Raw genomic sequence first — 12,389 nt, 5'->3', positions numbered from 1 at the left:
GGCACAAGACCCCGAAATTGGGCCTTGTGGCCTATCAAGTTCATGTTCTTAGAGGGTAGCGGTGTGGAAGCTCCAGCAGCATGCATGCCCCTGAGGCGCCAGGACGCTTATTTGGGAGGCGAGGAGTGGGAACGTTTGAGACCATGACCTTGGGCATCTGAGCCTGGCGGGACCGGGCTCCAGCACTGACTGGGTGATGTGGGCAGTTACCAGCCTCGCTCGCTGCCTCTGCCTCCCCATCTGGAAACAGGGACAGGACAAGCAGCCACGTGGGGATGCTGGACACTGTTGTGGGCCCAGCACGGTCCCTGGCACAGAGGAGGTGCTCCAAAGGCGCCAGCTGCCGTAGGGCTCTGGACACCAAGGGGCAGGGCAGCCACCAGAGTGGCCCCCCGAGCTGCCTGGCAGTGGGCAGACCGGGCCCCGGCCCACCCCTACCCCAGGGGACTGGTTCCTGGCCCCTGCCTCCCCACCTCCTGATATACAGCGGGCATTAGGCCGCCCAAGGGGATACTGCATCCTTAGGAAGAAATATGTCCTCATTTTTCTTAAACACCGTTTCCACTGAGTGAAATGTTTAGAAGGGACGCGCAGGGAGAACTTTATTTCCTACCAGGGAGTTCAGAGCCACCAAGCAGAGCCCATAAAGCACCCGAAGCCTGGTAGCTGACAGGCAGCCCGGCCCCGAAACACATTACTCACGGGCAGGGAGGGGCTGCCAGGCTGCCCAGGCCCCTGGGACTGCCCCCACCAAGGCAGGACAGACAACTCTGAGATGCAGGGCAGGGCAGTGGGCACTGGGCCTCTCTTCCCCTGAACCCAGGCTGCCTGCAGCAGAGGGCCTGGCCCTGACCAGGTGAGAAAGGAGCAGTTGTTCCCCAATCCTCTGCCCCTAGAGAGCAGGGAGATCAGGGGTGAGGGGCCCAGGTGCAGCTGCAGGAGCCCCCCTTCCCCACCCACAACTGGCAGGAGCCATGGCCTCCCCAGCCTTTGGAGGGAGTGAAGAGATTCATGCCGTAACGGGCCTCTTCTCCCGAGGCCCTCCCTTCATTCGATTTCTGAAGCCGGCTGATTTGAATATTTATAAATATCAGTAAATTATTTATTGTAGCAATCTGCTGCACCATTTTACCCATCGCAGTTAACACTTTAAGGGGCTCCATGTTATGGGAACAGGAAGTGGGGGTGAGGAGGGGGTGGATGAAGCAGGAGCCTCCACAGGGAGGCCTAGAACTTTCCAGAACCAGCCCGGGAACCCTCATGAGCTCCCTGGCCGGGGGGAGCTCAGGCTCTGGGTGTCTGCAGCGCCAGGATCAGCATTCTCCTCTGTCAGATGGGACGGTGAGAGCGCCTGCTCCACTGAGTCACTATAAGTCCTCAGATGGTGCCCGAAAAGGCCGTCAGCCAGTTCTTGTCCCTCTTCCCCCACCCCGAGTAGGGTCTGTTCCGCTCAAAGACAAGAACTGCCAGCTGGGGCTGGCTGAGCTTGGAGCCCTGGGAGGGAAGGTGCAGAATTTGGGGAACCGGGGAGGAGCTGAGAGGACAGCCCACCCCTGCCTCAGTCCTTCTGCCTTTCCTGAGCCAGGTGAGGTCTCTTGGTCTGGGGCTTTCAAGCCCAGGTGTGCCATGCCTGCCCACTGTCCCCTCCCAGGGCTCAGCTGCCTTTCCTAGGTCCATGCCCACCAGGCCCTGTGCTTGGTGCGGACGAATGTGCTCTCACCTTACAGCCCTGTAGCCCTTCTACATGGAGAGAGCTTGCCCAGGGCCGGAGCTAGCGAGGACAGAGCCAGGCCCTGAGCTCACGACTCTGACCCCAGAGGCTCAGCGGTAACCTGATGCTGTGCCACCTCCCTGGGTTTGCCTCAGACAGTCCAGAGCCACTGGGGCTGGAGGCTGAGAGATCCACCAGGAGCAGGGTGGGCTCTCTGCCTATGTGCGGGTCTCAGGCCTGGCTGGGCCCCCCGCAGCTGCCCCTCCTCTTGCCTCGCCTCCAGAGTCTGCCCGTCCCTGGGTGAGCAGAGCAGGAGTCCCCTCGCCTTCCCACCCTCCAGCCCAAGCTAGCCTCCTGGGCAGTATTGTTCCCAGAGGAAGTGTCCAGTGTAAATAGAGCGGCGGGCAGGCTGGTGGCGGGAAGGAGATGAAAGGGGTAGTGACAGGGCCGGGGACGGATGGCTTCCTTCCATTGAGGCCTGGCCACGGCGTTTATATTTTGGGGAAGAAAGTCAGAGGAATGTTTACATGGACAGGAGTCTGGGGTCAGCCCACGGGGGGGTAGTCTATAGATCCCAGGGCTCTGATGGAGAGGCAGGGCCCTAGCCCCACGGGGTGGGCCGGAAGGCGGTGGACAGCTAAGACCTCAGCTCACACACCCCCTTCCCCACCCCCATCCCTGCACGCGTTGGCACTTATGAGCCTAAGCCCTGCCTCTGCCTCCTGCCCCTGTATCCCAGGCCCACACGCCTCCCTCCACTTCCACCCCTGGGACCCGCAGTAGAGTCAGAGGGAGGGCAACATCTGGAAGGCAGGTGGGCTGGGGCAGAGTGGCAGCTGGAGGGCAGGTGTGGGGGGAGTCGGCAGGAGCAAAGGGGCCTGGGGGCTGGGGGTGGGCCCTGGGTGCACAGCTGCATCGCAGCTGGTGGGGGCCCAGGCAGGGACTGAGCCAGGCAGATAGCCGAAATCAGGAGAGGGTGGGCTGGGCTGGGTGGGCTGAAGTGCGGGGAGGCTCCAGGATGGGTGGGGGCCCGGGGAGGGGGTGTCACCAGCAGCAAGTGCAGCCCTGGGAGCTTCTGCTTCCCTCTTCCTTAGGATAAATATTTATAGATTCATTTGCCATCTGCCATACACACTTGGCTGCTTACCTCCTGATAAAAATAGTGCGGGTTCCCCTACTCCCACCCTTCCCTTCTCTGTCCAGGGCAGGGGTCAAAGGGGACCAGGTGAGGCCTGCTCCCTGTAGGCCTGTTATAGGAAACTTGGTGTCAGGGAACCTGTTGGCAGGCCGGGAGTGGAATCATGTGATGATTAGAGCGCCCTGTCAGTGTGGGGACTTGGGTGTGAGCAGCACAGACTTGGAGATGTGGACACACCTGGGTAAAGTGGGCACCTGGCTTGGGCAAGGTCCGGGGCCCTGAAGCAAGGGCCACGGGACTGGAAGTGGGCTGAGCAGACCTTTCTCTGGGCCAGGCTGGGCTGAGATCACCCCATCCCCTCTGGGCCAGGTGCGGCTGTACATATGGGCAGCTGGCTACAAGGCAAGGATCTGGCTGGAGCAGCTGGACATTGTATTTCGGGGGACAGTTATCTGTGGGTACAAGTCAAGTCCACCTGTGGGGCGAGGCCCCCGGGCAGACACAGGTGATGCCATTCCGTCTGCGTAGTTGGGTTTCCGGGTGTGTGGGTGTGTATGGTGCCGATGTCCTATGGGGGAGCCCCTTCTGCCCATGGAACTGGGGAGCAGAGCCCCTGTCCTCACTTAGCCTTGGGACCCATATGAAGGTACAGACATGTCCGTTTCTCTGGTGATGGCCATGGATTCAAGCCGTGGAGAAGCACACTTTGATGGGGCTCCTTGTGCACAAAGTGAGTGTGAGCTGAGACCCTATATGCCAGGGCCACTGCCCTGTCCCTGGCTCCACCACAGGGTCTGACATACAGTAGGAGCGGATAGATGGATGGACAGGTGGATGAACAGATAGATAAGCATGTGGGGTCCCTCTGTGTACGTGTGTGTGTGTGTCCACCCTTGTCAACCTTTGGGGCAGATCCCAAGCTGTATGGGTGGGCTTGCCATGGGCCCCTCCACTCTCAGGACCCTCAGTGTCCTGATCAGGGACAGAGTTTAGGCTGAGCAGCCTGGTTAGGGTTTCCAGCTGTTTGTGTTGGGCTGTCATGTTCGGAGATTATGTGCTGTGGCTGCAGCTTCTGGGCTACCTGTTAGGGATCGAAGGAACCTCAGCCTGTTCCAGCTGGGGCCCCTTGGGCTGGGAGGTGGGCGTCCCAGGGCCAGCTAGGCCTTCCGGGGCTGCAGGAGCTGGCCAAGGGAGAGGAGGAAGAGTGAGGTCCTAGGACAGGCACAGGTGGCCCCAGGAAGGGCTGTGAGGAACTCCACTTGGACAGCTCTTGCTGAGGCTGGGGAAAGACGTCAGCAATAGGAAGTGGCCAGAGGCCCAGAGTGGGCTGTGCAGGGCCGAGGAAGACCCTGACATCAGGGAGGGAGCTAAGGAAGATGGGACGTCTCTGCTGTCTGGTGAGCAGAGGCTGGAGTCAGGTGGGGCCCAGGGGCCTGGCCTGGCAGGGGAGCTGCCAGGGGATGAGATACTCAGATAGGGTAGGTGCTAGCCAAGTGCTGCTGGGACAGTAAGGCCAGAGGTTGGCACAGGCTGGTCCTGGCTCTCGGGGACTCCTGCCTAGGGACATGTGGTGAGATAGCACACTCACAAGTGGAACTGGCAAGCAATGCAGCACTGTCACCTGCCAGCTTGATCCCACGACCAACTCTTTAACCTGCCTGGGCCATGGTTTCCTCATGTGTCAAAGGGCACACCACCTCTCAGAAGACTACTCCATGTATTTGAAGAGTACTTCATTCATTCATTTGTTCATTTACAGAGTAGTCCTTGTACCAACTACTCTGTGCCAGGCACTACCAGGCTCTGAGGATAGTGATTCCCGAGCTTGGCCCTGGGAGCTATAGCCTAGTGGGGGAGACCAACACGTGCCAGGCAGTCTTGGGGCAGATTGATAAAATCACAATGCATCAGGGGACCCGTGGCATAGGGGTGCAGGGCTATTCAGGTGAGCAGGCTGTGCTTGGCAAGCACACCTCTGACTTCCATCCCTCCTCCATCCCTGTAGCTGAAGGCACGAGGTGCACCGACCCGCCAGCAGGCAAGCCCGCCATGGCGACCAAGCGCAAGGGCGGCCTGAAGCTCAATGCCATCTGCGCCAAGTTGAGCCGCCAGGTGGTGGTGGAGAAGGGAGCAGAGGCTGGCTCCCACGCTGAGAGTAGCCTGCTACGGCCCCGGGACAAAGAGCGAGGCGGCCCTGAGTCTGGGATGGCCCGGGCCCCCCGCAGCGAGGAAGACAAGAGGCGGGCGGTGATCGAGAAGTGGGTCAATGGGGAGTACAGCGAGGATCCGGCACCCACACCTGTGCTGGGCCGCATTGCCCGCGAGGGCCTGGAGCTGCCACCCGAGGGCGTCTACATGGTGCAACCCCAGGGCTGCAGCGATGAGGAAGACCACACAGAAGAACCCTCCAAGGATGGCAGCGTCCTAGAGGAGAAGGACTCAGACGGGGCAGCCTCCAAGGATGACAGTGGCCCCAGCACCAAGCAAGCTTCAGGTGCGTGTCTGGCCTTTGAAGGGAGGGGAAGGTGGAACAGGGCACCATCCCTGGGGAGGCCCAGCAGGGAAGGGACGGTGTGTCCAAGGAGCCTTCCTCACCCCTGCTCCAAATACTGGCACTTTGTCCAACCTGGTGAGGACTCCTGGGGGTGGGGACAAGGCAAGAACTGGAATGGGGAGGGGTGGGCACCCACGGCGAGCCAGGCTGGGCTGTCCCAAGTGTGTGGGTCTTAAAGAAACAACGGATGGACGGACAGGTGGGGATGGATGGACAGACGGACAGACAGGATAGATGAGTGGACAGATGGTGGGTGGGTGACTCTTTTTACACACACCTGGAGAGGGGCAAGCCTGTCGGGGGCTGTAGTCCCTGGCCACGAGCGTTGGGGGAACAGTTAGCACCACGAACTGCATGAGCTCAGGGAGGTTTCACCGAGAAGCTTAGACTCGGCTTTGTTCTCCTGCCCCTCCCCTGGGTCTTCTCCTTCCCTAAGCCTCTGTCCCGGCCCTCCCAGGCAGGCCTGCTCGGGGCCATGCGGATGGCCCGCCCAGCCGGCATATCCCCTTACACGCAGCTGCCCTGGACAGGGTCCTCTGGCTGACCTCTTGCCCACGAGATGGCTGAGGCCCAGCTTTTCTGGTGTCTCCTTGTCCTTAGGACCCAGAGCAGCCCTGCGCTCCTTCTGCTCCGGGAGGGCGGTCCAGGGGGGCAGCACTGGGGCTGGAGCCCCAGGGTCTGGGCCTTTCTCTACCCCCAGCCTCCCTCCCAGGTTGGTGCCTGGTGCCCTGAGCCTCCCCTGCCCGCTCCCCTACCCCCTTCCCCCTGCAGCGAGGGGCGCATCTCCTCCCTGTGCGGGGAGCCCTGCGCAGCCACATAATTATGCATATAAGATATAAACAGAGCTGTTTAATTATCCTTCGCCACATCAGTGACAGAGTAATTAACAAACATTGCAAGATCAATGAGGAAAAGTGTGACCTTCAGTTTCCTCTGATAGGAAAAGCCCTTGCCGTTGCCAGACACAAGGTGATTGTGCTGGGCCTGAGGAGAGGAGAGGGACGCGACAAGGGCCGCTGTCCCTTCCACACCCCACCCCACCCAGGCCCAGCTCTGCCCACAGCCGAGGGCAGGTGAGCAGGCCTCAACTCCTGCCTGTGGCCTCCAGGGGAATGGAGGGCTGGCAGGAGGCAGGGCTTCAATCGCCAGGGGCCTCATGGCTGCTGGCCACCCCCCTCAGCCCGACACCTGGGACAAGGCTCAATCCTGGGCACTGGAGAGAGCCAGCGGAACCCCAGCTGCCCACTGTAGGCTTAGCCCCCAGGCCACCTTCTCTGGACCCTGGAGCTTAGGGACATAGGCCTCTGGGACCCCTGCCTGGTCCCCTCCCTGCTCCAAGCTGCCTGCCCTTCAAAGCCCTCTGTTTCTCTGCCATATATAGTGAGGGCTCAGCTGCCTCCAGCTATTTTTAGCCCCTTTCTCTGGTCCCTGAGCCACTGAATCCAGCAGCCAGAGCCCACTCCTCCCAAGCTGGGCCCCCATCCCTGTGTAGCTTCAGGTCAGGACAGTGGCTGACTTGCCACCCTGCCCCAGAGAACATCTGTCTGCTGGGTCCTTGCATCACTTTGCCTGCCTGGGGCTCGGGTAGCTGCCTATGACTGTCCTTTCCTCACCTAGCGGGGTGCCAGCCCCTCCAGGAACCCAGAGCCTCTCCCTCCACATCCTGCTAGGTGTCCTCTCCTGCCCAGGCCCCACCCTGCCCCATCAGACCCCTGCAGGTATGCTTCCAGAATCCCAGACCCGGCAGGCTTACATGGGGTCCTGATGCTCTGAGTGTGCCCATGTGGGCTGGCTTGTACACATAAGGTGTCCCCTGGGGCCCTGGTGGGTCTCAGTCCCCCGTGTGCATGCAGCCCTGATCCAGGATGCAGCACATGTTTGGTGAAGGAATGAGTGTGCGTGTACCCTGGGGGTCCTGCGTCTGCTGTGGTTGGGTGTTGTGTGGGAGAGAAAGACCTCAGCATTACAGTGGGACCGTCTTCCTCCCGGCATCCTGAGACTCGCCTTGGGGAGCTGGGTGTAGGATTTGGGGGACTTGTGTACGTGTGTGTATGTAGAATAGGAGAAAGTAGCTAAGAATGTGAGCTTGTGAGTCTGAATGTGAGTGTATGTGTGAGTGTGCGTCAGAGTATGTGTGTTATGTGTATGAGTGCATGTGCCTGTGAGTACATGTGCATGTTGTGTGTGAATATGTGTGAGTGTATGTGAGTGTGCATGCATGTCAGGGTTGTTGCATGTGGGAGTGTGTATGTGATTGTGTGTGTCTGGGTGTGTGTGCATGCATGTCACTGTAGGGAAATCCCTCCAGGCATCTCTGTGTGTTTGTGATGGGGACAGTGGTGAGGACAGCTGGGCAGCACTTGGGCCCTCCCCAGGTGACACAATCCTGTGTGTGACCACAAGTGACTGAAGGGTGACAGGAGAGTTTGAAGGAGTCATCCACGTCCTAAATCCTGGCCGGGGCGGGGCCCTAAGTGAGTCTGGTGGGCATACTGGTGCCCTCTCAGCCCTGCTGTCGGGGACCGTCAGCAGCCTGGGAAGGCTTGGGGAGGCCAAGAGGCCAGGTTCTGGGCAGTCTTGGGTGAGCCCCTCATCCACTGAGGGCATCCAGTTGTGGGGGTCAGGGAAGGTCCTTCAGCTAGGCCACTCCTGCCCCCACCCAGAGCGTCTGCCTCATCCCCTGGGCTCCCTCCTGACTGCCTAGCCACCGCCCACACCGTACCTATCCCTGGCCCCGTTCTTACTGGCCCCCGCTCCGGCAGGCAGGTTGGGCTCTGGCCTTACTTCCAGTAAAATGACTTCTCTTTCATATTAGGCCAAGGCGAGAGAGCGGAGACATTTATGAAACTTTGTTTAATGTACTGAAAAGCCATCGGCCAGAACATTTAGGAAATTGATTTTCCTGGCATTGATGAACTCGTTTTATTTTACCCCAGTATTAATTACTTTTTTTAAAACAAATTAATTTAAGAGTCGTAAAACCTAACAAGTGAGCCAAATGTCCATAGATCATGTCCTGCTCCACCCCCTCCCCACACTGGCCCCTCCCTCATGGGTGGGGGCTCGCAATGGAGGGGCTCCTTCCCTTCCTCCCCTGCCCCCTCCCAGAAGTGACCCACCCCCTCCACCCACATAGGTGAGGCCTCCTCACTGCGGGACTATGCGGCCTCCACCATGACCGAGTTCCTTGGCATGTTCGGCTATGACGACCAGAACACGAGGGACGAACTGGCCAGAAAAATCAGCTTTGAGAAGCTGCACGCAGGCTCCACCCCTGAGGCAGCCACTTCCTCTATGCTGCCCACCTCCGAAGATACCCTCAGCAAGCGGGCGCGTTTCTCCAAGTACGAGGAGTATATCCGCAAGCTCAAGGCCGGCGAGCAGCTCCCCTGGCCGGCCCATGGCTCCAAGGCCGAGGAGCGGGCGGGCAAGGAGGTGGTGGGCCCCCTGCCTGGCCTGCGGCTGCCCAGCAACACAGCACACCTGGAGACCAAGGCCACCATCCTGCCCCTGCCGTCACACAGCAGCATCCAGATGCAGAACCTGGTGGCCCGGGCCTCCAAGTATGACTTCTTCATCCAAAAACTGAAGACAGGCGAGAACCTGCGGCCCCAGAACGGAAGCACCTACAAGAAGCCATCCAAGTATGACCTGGAGAACGTCAAGTACCTGCACCTTTTCAAACCTGGGGAGGGCAGCCCCGACATGGGTGGAGCCATCGCCTTCAAGACGGGCAAGGTGGGGCGCCCCTCCAAGTACGATGTCCGGGGCATCCAGAAGCCAGGCCCTGCCAAGGTTCCACCCGCCCCCAGCCTGGCTCCTGCACCCCTCGCCAGTGTGCCCAGCGCTCCCAGCACCCCTGCGCCAGGGCCCGAGCCTCCTGCTTCCTTGTCCTTCAGCACTCCTGAGTACCTGAAGTCAACCTTCTCCAAAACGGACTCCATCACCACGGGGACCGTCTCCACTGTCAAGTAAGGCACTCCCCCTCCCACTGCCACTCAGCCAGGGGCTGGGCTGAGCGGGAGGCCTCTTCCCCACATGTGAGGTGCACACTTGCAGGCACATGGCGCCGCACACACCCTGTGCACATCCACTGTGCACCCATTGCTCTGCACACATGTGCACAGGTACACACAGCACTCACACACATTTGCTCTTGCACCGACATTCATGTGCCTCATGCAACACTCACTCATGGTTCCCAGACCTGCATACTCCACGTCTTCCCGAGCACCCTCACACGCTGTCACACACCAGGTGCCGATGGGCCCTGAGCATTTGCTGATGTGCAAACCATGGGCTGCGGGCACCCTCATTTGCCCATGACAGACTTCTGCCTGCTGCTGCGAGGGCCCAAGGCAGGCTTGTGGTGGCCGAGAACACTGCTTCTCGAGGGTGGCGGGGTGAGTCCGTGCTGGTGGCCTTCACCCCAGGCTCAGAGCAGAAGGTAGGAGGCTGGGGTGGGGGTGTCTGCACCTTTTCAGCCTGAACCCAGGGACAGGGGAAAGGCTTGGATGGTAAAACTGATGGATCACATGGGGCTGATCGAGACCCTTCCCCAAAGCCCTTCCCTCTACTACACCAGCATGGGAGCCCCCAGACCCTAGGGGGCTGTATACCTGGGAGCAGATCTTGGCAGCACCCACTGGCCTGAGGGTGTGGAGGCGTTCCCTCTGCCCCACTGCCCTTGCTCAGTGCTGCCCTCCCCACGTCCCTCGCTGGGGGGCCTGGTGCCCTCCTGAATGTCCCTGTGGGTCAGGGGGCCAGGCCCCAGCTTCTGAGGCTGTGCACCTCAGTGGACGGACTCTGCACTGCCATGCCCCAGGCAGAGCCCTCTAGCCATGCTGCTCCAGGTGGCTCTGCCCTCACCAGAGCTGGTCTCATTGAACCTCTGCCAGGCTTCTGCCAAGGGACTTTCTTAGTCCCACCCTGAGTGCCTCAGAACACCGCAGAGCAAAGGAGAGAGAGGCTGGGCCCCAGGGCAGGGAGCTGCCCACGACGCTCCTGGGGCACGAGGCACCCCCTGTCCACTAATCGGCTGTGCCCTGTGTGTCTCTCACCAGGAACGGATTGCCCACAGATAAACCAGCTGTCACCGAAGATGTAAACATTTACCAGAAATATATTGCCAGGTAGGGCCCTGGGGAGGAGCCTGCCGTGGAGAGAAGGTGGGGGGCCAGGAGTGCCGGGGGACTCAGACCATCCGACGTCTGACCGCTAGGGCCAAGGTGGCTGCCTCCTCCCACCCTCTCGCATTTCTGTCCCTAAACTCCCCCAGCCCCTTGGTGTAGTCCAGGCCCCACAGTCCATGTGTGGCTTATAATCCAAGCGGCGCCAGGGTGCAGCAGGTGAGGGCACCTGGCCGCAGGTGAGGGCACCCCCTTCAGCTGGTCCAGGTCCTACCCTCACACAGAGCCTGGGGTAGGATGCTGGCCACTCTGGGGGTGTCGGGGTTGAGAAGGGGTGTGTACAGGTGTGTACAGGGGTGTGACACGGCCCAGTGGGCTCCCCTGGCCCAGACACCATCAGACTCCAGACCTCCCCCTTTCCATCCCAAAGGCCGGGGAATTGGTAGGTGAGAAGCCTTCGCTGTGACACATTCCCCCAAATGAGACCCCACCCCTGCACCCACACTGCTGGAGCAGCGTGTGGCAGGAGCCAGGCCTGGCAGCTGTCTTTCTGCTGATCTTACAAGTCCTTGCTGTCCCCTCTGTCTCTACCTCCTGTGTCCCTCTGTCTTTCCAGCCTTGCATGGTTCTGTCTTCCCTTTATTATTATTGTTACCATTATTATTAGTGCCTCAGCAGATGGCCCTTTTGGCAGCTTCAGCTTAAGTATTTATTTGCAAGCGGATTTCCCCTCTACAAATGGGGGATTTCTCTCATTCTCCTACAGTCTCACGTCATCCTTGGAGGGGGACAGGCAGGCCGAATGAGCCACCTTATCTACAGTTGTCATGGTGTGCTCACTTCAGAGTGGCCTTCGCAGGGCTGGCCATCACCGAGGCTGTGAGAGTCACAACCCGGCAGCATCAGAGCCTGGGGAAGGAAGGGGGCTTTCTGGGCGGTGGGCAGTGGCCAGGCAGCACAGGGCTCCGGCTGCGGAGCTGGCTGGAGAGTGAGCTCTCTGCCGCGGGAAGCCAAACAGATGCTGTGTTTTAAAAATTCATAACTCTGGACTGTTTCAAGTGTCAGGAAAAGCCCAGGACAGAGAGAGCCCTTTAACACCTCTTAGTAGCAGAGCCCTGAGCTGGCCCAACCAGGGCCCCCAGCACCTGGCCTGAGCTAGGTGGAGGGTGGCGGGTGGAATTTGGGCAGGCAGCTACCTGCAGAAAGGGCAGTTGGGCCACTGTGGGGGCTCTGCCTTCCCTCCCCCGCCTATCTCCCCCTGCTCTGGATTTCAGCCTGAATCAGCATCTTCTTGCCCCTACTTGGAGCCAGGCCTCTTTGCCCTGCGTGGTACTCCCCAGCTGATGCTGGCGGGCATGCAGCTCTGTGGGCCCAGTCACTCCTCCTGGCCTCTCTGCCCCTCCACATCCCCGCACAGCACTCAGGGCCCTCTGAACCCCAGCAGCACTTCTCTGGGGCACAGCCACAGAAGGGGCAGCTGCTCAGGCCGAGGGCCCTGGAAGAGTCCTCCCTGGGGCTAGCACCCAGACAGGGGCCTGACCCCACCCCCTCGTCTCTTCAGGTTCTCGGGCAGTCAGCACTGTGGCCACATCCACTGTGCCTACCAGTACCGCGAGCACTACCACTGCCTCGACCCCGAGTGCAACTACCAGGTACGGGCTGCACAGGACGCACACCACTGCCCGCCCACCAGCGTGGCGTGGAGGCTCTTCCTGGAAGTGGGACGGGGTGCTTATTCTGCTCGGGCCACTTGAACTTAACTTGGGCAGGCATAGGCCAGAAAATCTGCCAGCCTGACTGTCTTCCCTGATTCCTGCCGACAAAGCCATTTACACGCTGGCTATCATAATTCAAGCT

The 12,389-nt window shown here is 60.2% G+C and overlaps 1 protein-coding gene across 2 annotated transcripts in view; it reads left to right on the top strand.

The window, feature by feature from the left end:
* CASZ1 (castor zinc finger 1) overlaps positions 1–12,389 on the top strand; it is a 144,966-nt gene that overhangs the window by 115,345 nt on the left and 17,232 nt on the right. For both annotated transcript variants that reach the window (XM_012791413.3, XM_012791412.2), the window contains 4 exons: positions 4,855–5,343; positions 8,540–9,374; positions 10,467–10,535; positions 12,094–12,184. In XM_012791413.3, the coding sequence (XP_012646867.1) occupies positions 4,855–5,343; positions 8,540–9,374; positions 10,467–10,535; positions 12,094–12,184 (1,484 nt within the window). The remainder of the gene's footprint in view (positions 1–4,854; positions 5,344–8,539; positions 9,375–10,466; positions 10,536–12,093; positions 12,185–12,389) is intronic.

The sequence above is a fragment of the Microcebus murinus genome, chromosome 2, assembly GCF_040939455.1.
Source record: "Microcebus murinus isolate Inina chromosome 2, M.murinus_Inina_mat1.0, whole genome shotgun sequence".
Classification (NCBI taxonomy): Eukaryota; Metazoa; Chordata; class Mammalia; order Primates; family Cheirogaleidae; genus Microcebus; species Microcebus murinus.
The sequence above is the reverse complement of the archived record's forward strand: the minus strand, read 5'-3'. Positions and strand labels throughout refer to the sequence as shown.